The 13049-nt window shown below is 35.7% G+C and overlaps 2 protein-coding genes across 2 annotated transcripts; both read left to right on the top strand.

Annotated features, from left to right (window-relative positions):
• LOC109343542 (putative clathrin assembly protein At2g01600) lies at window positions 404–8929 on the top strand. Its single transcript, XM_019581896.1, has 15 exons — window positions 404–605; window positions 711–780; window positions 898–995; window positions 2641–2779; window positions 3099–3226; window positions 4404–4496; window positions 4677–4727; window positions 6381–6446; window positions 6545–6610; window positions 6733–6813; window positions 6916–6996; window positions 7265–7441; window positions 7516–7597; window positions 7707–7816; window positions 8335–8929. Exons 1-15 carry the CDS (start codon window positions 516–518, stop codon window positions 8665–8667), a joined length of 1665 nt encoding a protein of 554 aa, XP_019437441.1. The 5' UTR covers window positions 404–515; the 3' UTR covers window positions 8668–8929.
• On the top strand, window positions 10218–11527 carry LOC109343543 (5-keto-4-deoxy-D-glucarate aldolase). Its single transcript, XM_019581897.1, has one exon. It carries the CDS (start codon window positions 10295–10297, stop codon window positions 11360–11362), a length of 1068 nt encoding a protein of 355 aa, XP_019437442.1. The 5' UTR covers window positions 10218–10294; the 3' UTR covers window positions 11363–11527.

Below are 13049 nucleotides of genomic sequence, written 5' to 3' on the forward strand. Positions count from 1 at the left end.
GAAAAATGAGAGAAATTTATGGCTTGATTGCATCAAAATTAAAAGTTGGTGATTCTTATTTATTAAAATATTACATTAATGTAATGATTTATATAAAGTCAGAATATTATCTATTATTTATTTTTATTTAAGAGTCAATAATAATTAAATATAAATAATACAATAACAATATAAAATAGTATATATATTTTTCTTAACGAGATTAATATGCACTTTTCATGATTTAAATCTCATGCATCACTATAACTCATCCTTAAGAAAAATGAAATATAAAATAATGATGATGACGCATGGTAACAGCTAAGTAGCAGCCGCCAAAATTCCTTTCCTAAAGTAAAAGAAAAGAAAATTCCAGAAACTGAGTCACACACCTCACAATACAAAAAAAAAATCAACAACTAACTCTCTCTCATAAACTTTCCTCACTTTCTCTCTCCTCTCCCACTCATTCCCCATCACATACATCACAAAATCTAGAGAGAGAAAGTGAGAAAATCAAGCTCTGAGAAACGAAAATGGCTACTCTTCAGTCATGGAGAAAAGCCTATGGTGCTCTCAAAGACACTACCAAAGTTGGTCTTGCTCATGTCAACAGCGATTACGCAGTATTCTTCTTCTTCATCATCTTCATTCATTTCTAATTTTTAATTTTTTTTAAAATTTTTTGTATATATTTCAAAAATTGGTTAAGTGTTGATTTCTATTATTAGGATTTGGATGTTGCTATAGTCAAAGCTACGAATCATGTTGAGTGTCCTCCAAAAGAAAGACATCTTAGAAGTGAGTGTGATGTGATTATTTTTTTCTTTCTATTTCTAGATCTAATTGGTGATCCATATTTCTAAATGAAGAAATAATTGAATGATATAAATGCATCATTTCTTGTTTTCAATGTAGAAATTCATTTTGCCACGACTGCTGTAAGACCAAGAGCTGATGTTGTTTATTGCATTCATTCCCTTGCTCGTCGATTGGCCAAGACGCGAAATTGGACGGTATGTTGTTGGGTCCAATTGTTGTGGTGATCCCTATGGTAATGGAATCAATTTATTAGTAGGATCTGGAAAGATTTGCGAAATTTCATTTATAACTTTTTGTGTCTATCTCTATAAATAGAAAAGTGAGGCTCAGTGCAAGTGCACGAGGCGAGGGTAAATAAATGATAGAAGAGATCCATTCCTGAACGGTTGATATAATTGGAACTTGGAATTATTATTTAGTTTGACTGTTTAATAACTTATGCTCTGCTGATGAGTTTTAGCATCGTCATGGATGCCAAAATCTCTAAAGTTAATAAGAATAAACTGCTGCAAATCCTTAGGGAAGACTAATTTCTGTGCAGAGATGCCAGAAAATGCTTATTTGAAAGAGATTTTGCAGTTGAAAATGCAAGAGATGATTCTCGATTTCCGCACTAGAACATCTCACCATATATATTAGGGGACAAGGCAGCAAGGGATTGTAAACAAATAAACATTTGGGTTTTGGGTTTTGGGTTTTGTTTTGGAGCTGCAGAGATACTCTTCTTTTTTTACCATTAGTAAAATGTTTTTTGTATTGTATATAAAATGAGATAGAACTGTATAAAATAGATGATAAGGTAACTTCCTAAGATGGAAAAACAGTAAGAGAAGTCAAGATGGCAAAAATGTTAAAAAACTAGTAAATTATATGAACCTTGGGAGAACCATGCCACAAAAGATAGCCGGGATCATTGGAGAGCCCAAAGCCATATAAATCCAACTCCAAATCCCATTCTTCTGATGTGGGACTCATGTGCCCTTTGCAATGCAATCCTCTACATCCCACCATGCTCATCAGTCCCAACAACCACACGGGCTGGCTATGCACTAGCTCTTTGACTAGTCCGAGGCGAACATTGCAATCCCAACATTACCTCCTGTGGCCTGTGCCACTCATTTGCAGCATGATGGAAAGCTCTGATACCAATTGATATGCACTTTGGGAGAAACAAACCACAAAAGCTAGCCGTTGTGGTTTTATAGCTATAGGCTCTGTAAACCCCACATCGGTATCCCATACTTCCGATATGGGACCAAATTTCATACCATGCAATGAATCCTAACATTAAACCTCTCCAATTTTCTTTGGGTCTATTAGGGACATGCTCTTTCAAAGAAGTATTATCTTTGCACAAAAAGGAATTGTGAAGACAATCACATCCTAAAAAAAGTTCAAGATATAAACCTCTTTGCTTTCTTCAAAATCCCAAATTATTAAAATCCTATTCCGTTCTTCCTCTCTAGTCTCTATTACATGAGCAAATCTAATTATTGTCTCATCCATGCCCCTGCCGAATAAGAGAGAAAAGGTTCATTTTAATTTTTTGTTTTAGCCTTCTTTCCAGGTCATCTTTAATATTGAAATATTTGTAGTCGTTACTGAAGGAGTTTTTGATTTCTTGATAGCTTAACTGAGTATTCAATACTATTGTACTGTTACTAAATTTTAGTAATATGAAATTTATATTAAGAGTTTACTCTTGGTCCTTTGCAATATTGTTCTTATGCATTTGAATGTGTTTTTTCATTGCCTGCTTGCTTGACTCTAATTATCTAGCTGATAATTTTCTAAAGGTTAGATATATTTATGTTTCACTTTCCTTTGTCTTGTTCACAGGTGGCACTGAAAACACTGATAGTCATCCATAGGTTGCTGAGGGAGGGTGATCCTACTTTTAGAGAAGAGCTTCTTAATTTTTCTCAGAGAGGACGCATTCTCCAGCTTTCTAATTTCAAGGATGATTCTAGTCCAACTGGTTAGATCTATGACCATGTATATATTTTTGTTTAAATTAAGGTTGGATTGTGGGAACCAAATAGCAAATTTACTCTGCCTTAACAGTGGGGATCCAAATAGAATTTTTTTAAAATATAGTATTACAAACTTTGAGCATAAAGGAACTTAATTGAAAAATCTGCAAATAATATAGGGACCTACAGATTAATCAAACCTATTTTTTAATTTTCTTTTTTTACTCTTGTTAGATGTTTTTTAGTTCAAATACTACTTTTTTGGTTCAAATACTCGATTAAGATGTATAACTTGTTTGACTTTATGATATTATTTACCTGCAGCTTGGGATTGTTCTGCCTGGGTACGTACTTATGCATCTTTTTTGGAAGAAAGACTTGAATGTTTCCGGATTCTGAAATATGACATAGAAGCTGAGCGTCTACCCAAGCCTGCCCCAGGGCAGGAAAAGGTAATCTCATTGAACAGTGATTATAATATTTTTATGATAACCAATCAAGTTCAAAGTTTCAATTATGAAAGTTTTTGCATGAAAATTTAACAGGTAAACTCCCTTTCCTGATATAGTAGAAACAGGATTTTCAGTTCTCACTTCCTGCAATCCAAATTGTAGAATGTTGTATTTGTCATACGTGTTTTCTTGCAAGTCCATTTTCCAGCTTCCTATTCATTTTCCTAGTCATTAAAGACTTTTCCTAGACAAATCCTTTTGTAAGTGGAAAAAATCCCTCCAAGATCAACTCACGTGTTTAGATAGCCTTACATGGGATTAACCAAATGAGACATCCCTGATTTGTAGGGCTCACACAGCTCTTTCTGCTGACCTCTGTCATGTGCAGATGTATTTCACAAACATATCCCACTTATTTTACATTGTGAGTGGTATACTGTCCTATGGTTTAATCTCTTTGGGGTTCTTGATGAAACTTGTGTGTTTTACCTTAGCAGTTAGCATAGTTTCTCATATGGTTCAAAGGTTTTGGGTGGAGAGAATGGAATGCCTTTATTTTCATTGTTTATCTTCCTGTACATACACTATGGAATAAGATTCTTTTTTCTGTCTTTTCTATGCTGATTTGCTCATGGTTGTTTGAAGGTAACTTTTACTAATGCGCTGAGAGATTGTACAGATTTGTTGCATATTTGAGCCACTGTACCTTGCTGTTCTTTTCATCTCAATTTCTTATCCTCCCCCAGATATACTTGCTCTCTTCTTTCTGTTAGTTTTATCTTTATTTTATCCAAAAATGATTTGGCTGATATTACCACGATATTTGGTCCTTCGACTATGCTGATATTTGACCAACATGAAATTTCACCAGTTGCTGGTAGAGTTATCGGGAACTCTGGTTGTTAGGGAACTATACTTGTAAGTAGGTTGACTGATTATGTAAGAAGAACAAGAGCATTTATTTTTTAAAGAACTCTTTTTAGTTTTGTCTCCAATTTTTATATATAATGCTCCTGTTTGCTGACTGACATTGCAATGTAATAACTTTTAAATGGTGTTGGGATTTATTATACTTGTTATTAATGATGTTTGTTTTCTTTTTCAGTTCAAACATGTGGTTTTAGTCTTATTAAACCTTTTTCGGGAGAAGTTTTCATGTTTTTTGTTTGACAAACAGGGGTACAGCAGGACCAGGGATTTGGATACTGAGGAGCTATTGGAGCAGTTGCCTGCTTTGCAACAACTGCTTTATCGTCTTGTTGGTTGTCGGGTAATTTGTGAAATACCTGCTTCCTTTATTCTTTATTTTTTTTACCGGTTTACCTTAATTCTTACATGTCAATTTGGTTTAATTTTTTTTTTTAATTTTTTACTATTACCTCATTACTGTATTTTTATGTGGTATTAATTTTTGAAATATACTGACTGATGGTATGCTGCAACTTTTCAGCCGGAAGGGGCAGCTTTTAGAAACCATGTGATACAATATGCCCTAGCTCTGGTATGTATTGAGTTCTGTTTATCTATAAACTCCTTTTGTTTCAAGCCATTCATTTAGAACTCTCATAAGCTAGAAAAAAAATTTGGTTTGTGTATGTCAAAACATTTAATGTAACATTTACAATAGATTTCTAATAGTGACTTTATGCCACAAGGTTGGGGAACTTATGATTGAGGGTTATGCAGTTTATTGAAACATTATTGGTTGATCACTTGATCTTATAAGTTATGAAACATTTTACTTTCTATTTATACCTATTGGGCTACTCCTATCATTCTTAATTCGTTTTGAGATGAAACCTTACCATGATATCAAAACCAGAGCCCAACTTCTCGAGGTTCACCGTCATGGGCTAGAAAGAGCCCTCTGTCTGTTTCACCGGGCTTATGTGGAGGTGGGGATGTAGGAACTCCCACATGGTTTATATACCTATTGAGTTACTACTCTTATTGCCAATTGGTTTTGAGATGAAATCATAACACTATTTGTGTGGATTACATTAATGGTTAGATCTATGTTGCATGGGGTACCTCAAAGAAAGAGATGTACCCATATCAGGTCTGTACCGGTATCTTGGGCACACATGGTTACCCATTTGATGTAAATTGTTTTAAAGTTGTGTCATTTTGGGCTAGAAGCTTAAGATTTTTCCCAATTTTCTTCTTAGTCACATCATAATACTATATATGATCACACAATTAGTCTCCCATCTTCACATTTAATATAATTAGATATGCAAGTCTTCACATAACATAGCAACATGTATACCTTATTCATGCAACGTACTCGTACTCTAGATTTTGAGAAAAGGTTGAATCCCGTATGCACCAATGTTGGTGTAACACAGATTAGAGCAGAATTCTCATTTTTAAGTAGGTTTCTTTGACAACCACTTGATGTGGGACAGGATTATGTAATTGGTACATAATGCAAAGTTCATGGCCTTTTATGGGGTTTCTCTAACATGTATGTTGAGGGATTGGGAAACTTTGTTACATTGATTTCCTTTTTTCTTGTTTGTTTTATGCTTTGTTTCTTTGGTTTAGGAGGATTCATTATCCTCCTCAATCTGCATGATTCTTTCTCTTTATCTTAATAAATTTCTTTTATCAAATAATAATAAGAATAATGATAATTATAAGGGGTCCTGTATATGCAATTGCCTTAAATACTTTTTTCCTAACCCTGGTGAGACCCCGTGACCCAGTTCACCTAAACTTTTGTTTACCAAAAATAATAATAATAATAACAAAAATGTATATTGTTGGGCTTAGAAATTTATGCTTTTTGGTGTAACAATTTGCTCTTGCAATTTTGGATTGAGGGTGGTTAGGGGAAGTCCTCCAAAAGTGGAGCAACTTCCAATACCTTGACTATTTACCGATTCCTTGAAAGGTGGTTGGGAGACCAGGTAATATCCTCCGTGTTGGGTTCTTGGTGGTGTCAGAACTGGTTTTCAATCATCATCTTGATTAGTAGTTGTACATTTGCAAAGTCCAAGTCACTGATCACCCTCCTGAGTAGTGAGGTGTTATATAATCCTCTTTCTGATACTTTGTATCGGAGCCCTGCAGTTTTTTAACTTTATTTTATAAGATGGATTATATACGTTGCTTACTCTTTCCATTGATCTGATTCTTACGCTCATTTTAGGTACTAAAAGAAAGCTTTAAGATCTATTGCACTATTAATGATGGCATTATCAATCTTGTTGATAAGGTAAATTGGCATGTGGTTATGCATGCTATGAGTATCAAGTTTAAATAAAATCTGTGCTTTATATTGGAAACTGATTATTTCTTGATTTTTTTTTGTAGTTTTTTGATATGTCCAGACATGAGGCTATTACAGCCCTTGATGTCTATAAACGTGCGGGTCAGCAGGTGGCTATTTGCATTAGTATTTCATGTAACATTTTGCGACTTGTATTTTTATGCTGTAAACTGGAAGCCTTTTGCAATTTATATTAAGGATGCTTGTGTTGAATCCACGTAATTTGTTGCAGGCTGCAAGTCTCTCTGATTTCTATGAAAGCTGCAAAGGGTTGGAACTTGCTAGGAATTTTCAGTTTCCTGTCTTAAGAGAGGTGTGTGAGTGTGTCTCTGTTATTGCATCCGGATTTGATGTTTCAATTCCTCAATGTTCATTTTCAATTTATTCCCATCTTTTGTATTTTTGGTGTTTTTAGCCTCCACAATCTTTTCTTACAACCATGGAGGACTACATAAGGGAGGCACCAAGAGTTGTTATGGTTCCAACTGAGCCATTGGTTAGTACATCATATTTTTATAAACAGCATAGTTGTCATAAGTCCTTTGCTATAGTTTTTATGTATTTAATTGATATTAGCTAGACATCATTTATTTTTAATTTTTAATTTTAAAATCCTTGCTGGTAGATTTAAGTTCCTTAATCTGAGCCATTGTCACAACTTAAACCTATGATCTCTACTAAGTTCCAACCCATTCCAATACTTTAACTATACCGAAGGTTGTTTTTAGATTTGACTTCTAGTAACTAATCATTTTTATCAACAGCTGCAGTTGACTTATAGACCAGAAGATGATGTTCTCACAATTGAAGACACTAAACCATCTGTTGAAGAACAGGAGCCATCGGTGCCTGTTGATGATGTTGTTCTCTCTAACTCTGAGCCTGCTGCTCCTCCTCCTCCTCCACCTCCTCAGAACAATTTTGAAACTGGAGACTTACTGGTAAGACTTTGCTTCAAGGTTTATTTCAGGTTATGTTTTTTCTACGACTTTATTTATCCCTGTCCTCTTTGCAGGGATTGAATGACATTACTCCTGATGCTTCATCTATAGAAGAAAGAAATGCTCTTGCCTTAGCTATTGTCCCCTCCGAAACTGGTGAGCTTTTCTTTTCCAGTTTCCTGTAGTTGTGCTTCTTATTAACGGTTGGTCGATGGTTTTGCTTAACTACTTAACTAGGAAATGTGATTGTTCTGTGCTTTTATAGGAACAACACCAATTTCTGCTCAAGCAACAGATTTTGATCCATCCGGATGGGAGCTTGCTCTGGTTACCACTACAAGTACCGATATTTCTTCAGCCAATGAGAGACAATTGGTAGGTCCTTCATGTGACCTTTCTTGTATAAATTAACATCAGTGTTAAAGTCAAAGTTACGTGATTGAGAACCATTTGTGAAATCCTGTTGGATTAAAATCTGACATCATTTAGACCACTTTTAGGATCTAATTTGAAGGTGGACTTGAGTCCCCATCAGAATCCATATTTCTGCTGCGAGGCTTATATGGACTTGAGCTCTCTGTGACAAGAAGTTATTTGTTGGTTGTTGTGTTAGAAGTATTATTCGTGTCAATATACACTGCATACATTGACGATGTATAGGATTTGGAGAGAAATGTACTGTTCTAAAAGACATCAATATGCATTACATTCATGAATCAGGAGATCATTTCATTTATCTCACATGGTTGACTTCACTAATAATTTGCTGGAAATTCTTGTTTGTGTAACATGTTTGGATATCAACACACCCCAGATTGGTTAATAAATTTTGAAAATAACATTTATCTAGCTTCAGCAATTGTGCTTATCATTTTTATCTCATGGAATATCAGGCTGGTGGATTGGATTCTCTCACCCTTAACAGCTTATATGATGAAGGAGCGTATAGATCTTCACAGCAACCAGTATATGGAGCACCAGCCCCAAATCCGTTTGGTGTGCAAGATCCTTTTGCTTTTTCAAGCAGCACCCAAATGGCAGTGATGCCTCAACATCAAGTAAATCCGTTCGGTTCATACCAACCTTATCAGCTACAGCAGCCACATCCACATATGATGATGAACCCAGAAAATCCTTTTGGAGATGCAGGATATGGAGCATTTCCTGTGAATTCAGTTTCACACCCACAGCATAACACTCCATTTGGAAGCAGTGGCTTGTTATAAGAACACTATTTTGTTATAAAAACACTGTTTTGGAGATGCTATGTATTTAATCAATCAAGTTGGTTTTGGTTGCTAGTTAGATGGTTTTTCGAATGAAATGATTGTAAAATTTAGATTACATATTTTCAGAGTGATGGGTTTTCGAATGAAATGATTGTAAAATTTAGATTACATATTTTCAGAGTGATGGGTTTTCTGGATGTGTATACTGTTTATATACTTTGGACTTGGGTTATATATTTAATATGCTATATACGTGATAGATGAAAATGTGTGATTAGTGTTAATGTTGAACGCCTTAGATATGTTTGTAGGGAGAGGTGTTGGTGCTTCCTACCTTAAAAAATCATTTCGCAACTACTAAATTTGGAAGACCCAATAAAGTTGCATGACGTAAATGGCTTGATTTCAATGTGTTAACAAAGAAGAGATATATATTTCTTCCTCTTCTCTTTCTTTTTCATTTTACTCATATTAAATAATATAAAATCTATTTTGTTTCTCACATCTTTCCCTCTATTACAAAATTTCCCTCTTCTTAGTTTCTTTTCTTAACTAACGGACGTTTTAATATGCATAACATTATAAGAGCACAAGGAGGCATAGATATGTGTTGGTGGTGATAGTAATGTTTTTGAGAAAATACTCTATTATACTAGGTCCGTAGGACTCGATCTTATGGTCGTGTTTCATTGGGTATAGGGCTGAGTTCATATTCAAAAATCAGACATGATTAACATTTAGGTCTGGATAAGGGATGAGTTTGACTTGACTTGTCTCATGGTCACGCATTATCATGTTTGTATGAGTGATTATTCAATTATGTACAAAATAATAATATTTCTTTGGTTGAAAATAACATTATTGATTTTCTAATTTTTCATCATATATGATATCTCTTTGGTTGGATTCAAAGGTCGGTCCAGTCGATATTTGAGGTCAAAGGCTGGATTCAAGTACAAAGAAATATATCCACCAATCGATTAAGGAACAAGTCTTAATCAGCCTAGGTTCACCATACACTATATTGTCGTGTTCATTTCAAAGTTTTATTATAACATAAGTTAATAAAGAATAAATATAATTAGAACAAAGACAATTATAATTACAAATAAGTTGGAAAACCATATTTTTGGTCTTAAAACAATGTCATTTTGACACTTTTTAAAATTGATTGAACCACCCACTGAAATTGATCTCACGAGTCAAATCACTGAGTTTATAATCTTGTTGAGTCGATTCATATTAATTTTATATACAATTAATCAAATGAGCAGTTCGAATTAATCATATTTTTGACTAGACCAATCAGGTGCCTAATTGGACCATTCAATTCGAGTTGAGTTTCAGTGGAAAAAATTAAACTGATGTTATAAGAAGAAGACAAAAAATTATATAGATAAATAGAATTAGACTCCTCTCCAATATTGATTCAATAATATCTTTTTCTTTTAATTTTAAGGTTAAAAACATATTCACGCTATAAATAGAAATATAAAATGTTAGTGCATGTGGTTTTTGTTTGTTATTTCATAAGGGGAGTGAGAAATGCAAGACTTAATTGATCATTGATCATTTACTCCTCCATCACTTTTTTTCACTTATTCTCTTTCTTTCTTCCCTTTCAATGGGTACCACTAACACTACCTCCCTCAGATTCAAACCCATTCCAACTTCAATCCCATCTTTCTCTTCTCTTCTCTCTAAACCTCATTCCTTCTTCCCTTTCAATCCCATTCCCATTTTCAAACCCATTTCTTCTTCCTCAATCCCCAAAACCCCTTCCGTTCTCAAATCATCCTTCACCGACAACCCCACCACCACCGCCGCCGCCGCCACCGCCTCCCCCAATAACCTCAAATCCCGACTCCGTAACGGCGACACCCTCTACGGCCTCTTCCTCCTCTCCTTCTCCCCCACCCTCGCCGAGATCGCTGGCCTCGCTGGCTATGACTATGTTGTCATCGACATGGAACATGGCTATGGCGGTATCTCCGACGCGCTCCCGTGTCTCCACGCGCTCGCTGCTACCAACACTGCCGCGATCCTCCGTGTCCCGGAGACTTCCGCCACGTGGGCCAAGAAAGCCCTTGACCTGGGCCCACAGGGGATCATGTTCCCCATGGTGGATTCAGCTAGATCAGCTGAAAATGCGGTTTCTTATTGTAGGTTTCCGCCGGCTGGGGTCCGAGGCTCGGCGCATACGGTGGTCCGGGCTTCGGGCTACGGCGTGGATGAAGGGTATTTAGGGAATTATATGGAGGAGTTGTTGATTATGTGTCAGGTTGAGTCGGAGGAGGGGGTGAAGAATGCTGATAAGATTGCAGCCGTTGATGGAGTTGATTGTGTTCAAATGGGACCGTTGGATCTGAGTGCTAGCATGGGGCATTTGTGGGACCCGTGGAACAAGAAGGTGAGGGAGATGATGTATGAAGCTGAGAAGAAAGTTTTGGATAGTAAGGATGAGGATGGTGATGGGGCTTACTTGTGCGGTTTTGCAATGCCGCACGATGGACCACAGTATTTGAGGTCACGTGGTTATCACATGGTGGCTGGTGCTGTTGATGTGGGTTTGTTTCGAAGCGCGGCTGTTGAGGATGTGAATAAGTTTAAGATAAGTTTGGTCGAGGACGAAGGGTCGGATAGTGAGCGGGGTGAGGGTAAAGAGGGTGATGAGAAGTATTGGAGTGAATGAGAGTGGCTTTTGTTTGTTTATTTTCTTTGTCATTTGGATTGGATGTTATCTTTTTGTTTATTGCTTCAATTTTGTAAAATGTGTAGTTGGTATGCTTTTTCAATGAAACTGAATTTTGGAAGCCCTACTGTTACCTATGATGTGTGCAACAAAATCATTGTGTCATGATCATTGTGGCTGATAATCATGGATTTTAATTGTGGCTGTGGCTGCAGTCGTGTTTGTTTTTTTGTAATTGTGGGAAAACATTATCGTGATGCAGTTGCGGTTGAGGAGAGTACTAAAACGGCAATGCCATTATTATCCATGCATGGTGTTTAAGCTTACATGTTTCATATCGGTATGTGGGGGATTTGAAGATTCTGAATACATGTTGCTGTCAAAATGCTGCTATGTCATATATTGTTGAAGTAGTGAGCCTATATATGACAGCATTACCAACTGAAAATATTTGCTTATGGCTGTTATGTAGTCTTGATCAAATAGGAAGAGTTATGCATAGTTTGGATTGAAATGCAGATAAAAGGATGCATAAGTTGCTCTTGTTGATTAAATCCCAGAATAGGGATTCCAGTTACTAGATTTTGTATCATGTTTCTACAGCATTATTATGCATAATTACATGTATAGTTCTAAATACTGGATATATTAAACCATAAACAATAGGAGTCTAATGCTCAAGTTTGGTGCTATTATCATTCATAACATTGGATTTACTTTTTGTTTTACAGTTAGTTTCTTCTGATGGTCATATATAATGCCTCTTGGACCCGAATATGATTGTAATTAGTGGTTTTCCAGTTATTGGTGTTCTCTGTATCTGGAATTGGGGGAATTCTTAGAGATTGAAATGGTGGAATCCTGTATAATTTGCTAACGCAATTGGTATCTGAGATTGTAATGAGGCTGAGTATTTGCTCTATAAACTTCCATTCAACAACATTGGATAAGAAATAAAGTGGCTTGGATGAGAAAGGAGGAAGATTTTCAATGGAACCTAAGATTCTACTTGTACAAAATGAAAAATATAATGCAGTTCATGACAAGGGTTCAATTCATGGGGCTGAAATGGAAGGTGTAGGATCTCATGGCGTGACCATCTACCTGCTGCATAGTATAAATGAGATACTGCTACAAACTGTGGACGCATTTTGGATGCCTTATTTCTATCATGAATTTGTTATTTTATTGTCGGGATGCTTATAGCTCTTTTTTGGTTGAGAATATTAAAAATACCAATTTCAACAAAATGTGCTTTGCCAAGATTTGGAATATAAAAATATATATTTATTGTTGATTATTGGATACTATTTTAGGAAATTAGATTCCGATTCACATAATCAATCAGGATTATTTGTCACAAATTTAGTTCATTGTTAATTTTAGGAGCAAATATATATGTTTCCTTATTTAGCTATCCACCCATATGAGGAGAATATCTCTCATAATTATATGGGATAGAATAATGTGCAACCCCTTGCCCAATTTTTCCTATTTATACATCCACATTGTATTTTATCCATTGTAGTGACATAAACTTTCATGGTATTGCAGCTTGATCTAAATCACTCATAGTAGTTGGTCTAACCATGAAGGTAGAAAAACAAAGGGCTTGCCCAAATCACAGGTTGATATCCTTTATGGTACAAGTTCAATCGAAGGTACCACTCTCCTTCTCAAGACCAGT

This window comes from Lupinus angustifolius, chromosome LG03 (assembly GCF_001865875.1).
Source record: "Lupinus angustifolius cultivar Tanjil chromosome LG03, LupAngTanjil_v1.0, whole genome shotgun sequence".
Lineage (NCBI taxonomy): Eukaryota > Viridiplantae > Streptophyta > Magnoliopsida > Fabales > Fabaceae > Lupinus > Lupinus angustifolius.

What these genes read in the sequence shown, in the direction of transcription:
- LOC109343542 (XM_019581896.1), top strand. Translation starts at nt 516, where the DNA reads ATGGCTACTCTTCAGTCATGGAGAAAAGCCTATGGTGCTCTCAAAGAC. An exon ending in CCAAGACGCGAAATTGGACG is followed by an intron (nt 996 to 2,640) that starts GTATGTTGTTGG and finishes TCTTGTTCACAG; the next exon opens with GTGGCACTGAAAACACTGAT. An exon ending in ATAAACGTGCGGGTCAGCAG is followed by an intron (nt 6,611 to 6,732) that starts GTGGCTATTTGC and finishes AATTTGTTGCAG; the next exon opens with GCTGCAAGTCTCTCTGATTT.
- LOC109343543 (XM_019581897.1), top strand. Translation starts at nt 10,295, where the DNA reads ATGGGTACCACTAACACTACCTCCCTCAGATTCAAACCCATTCCAACT.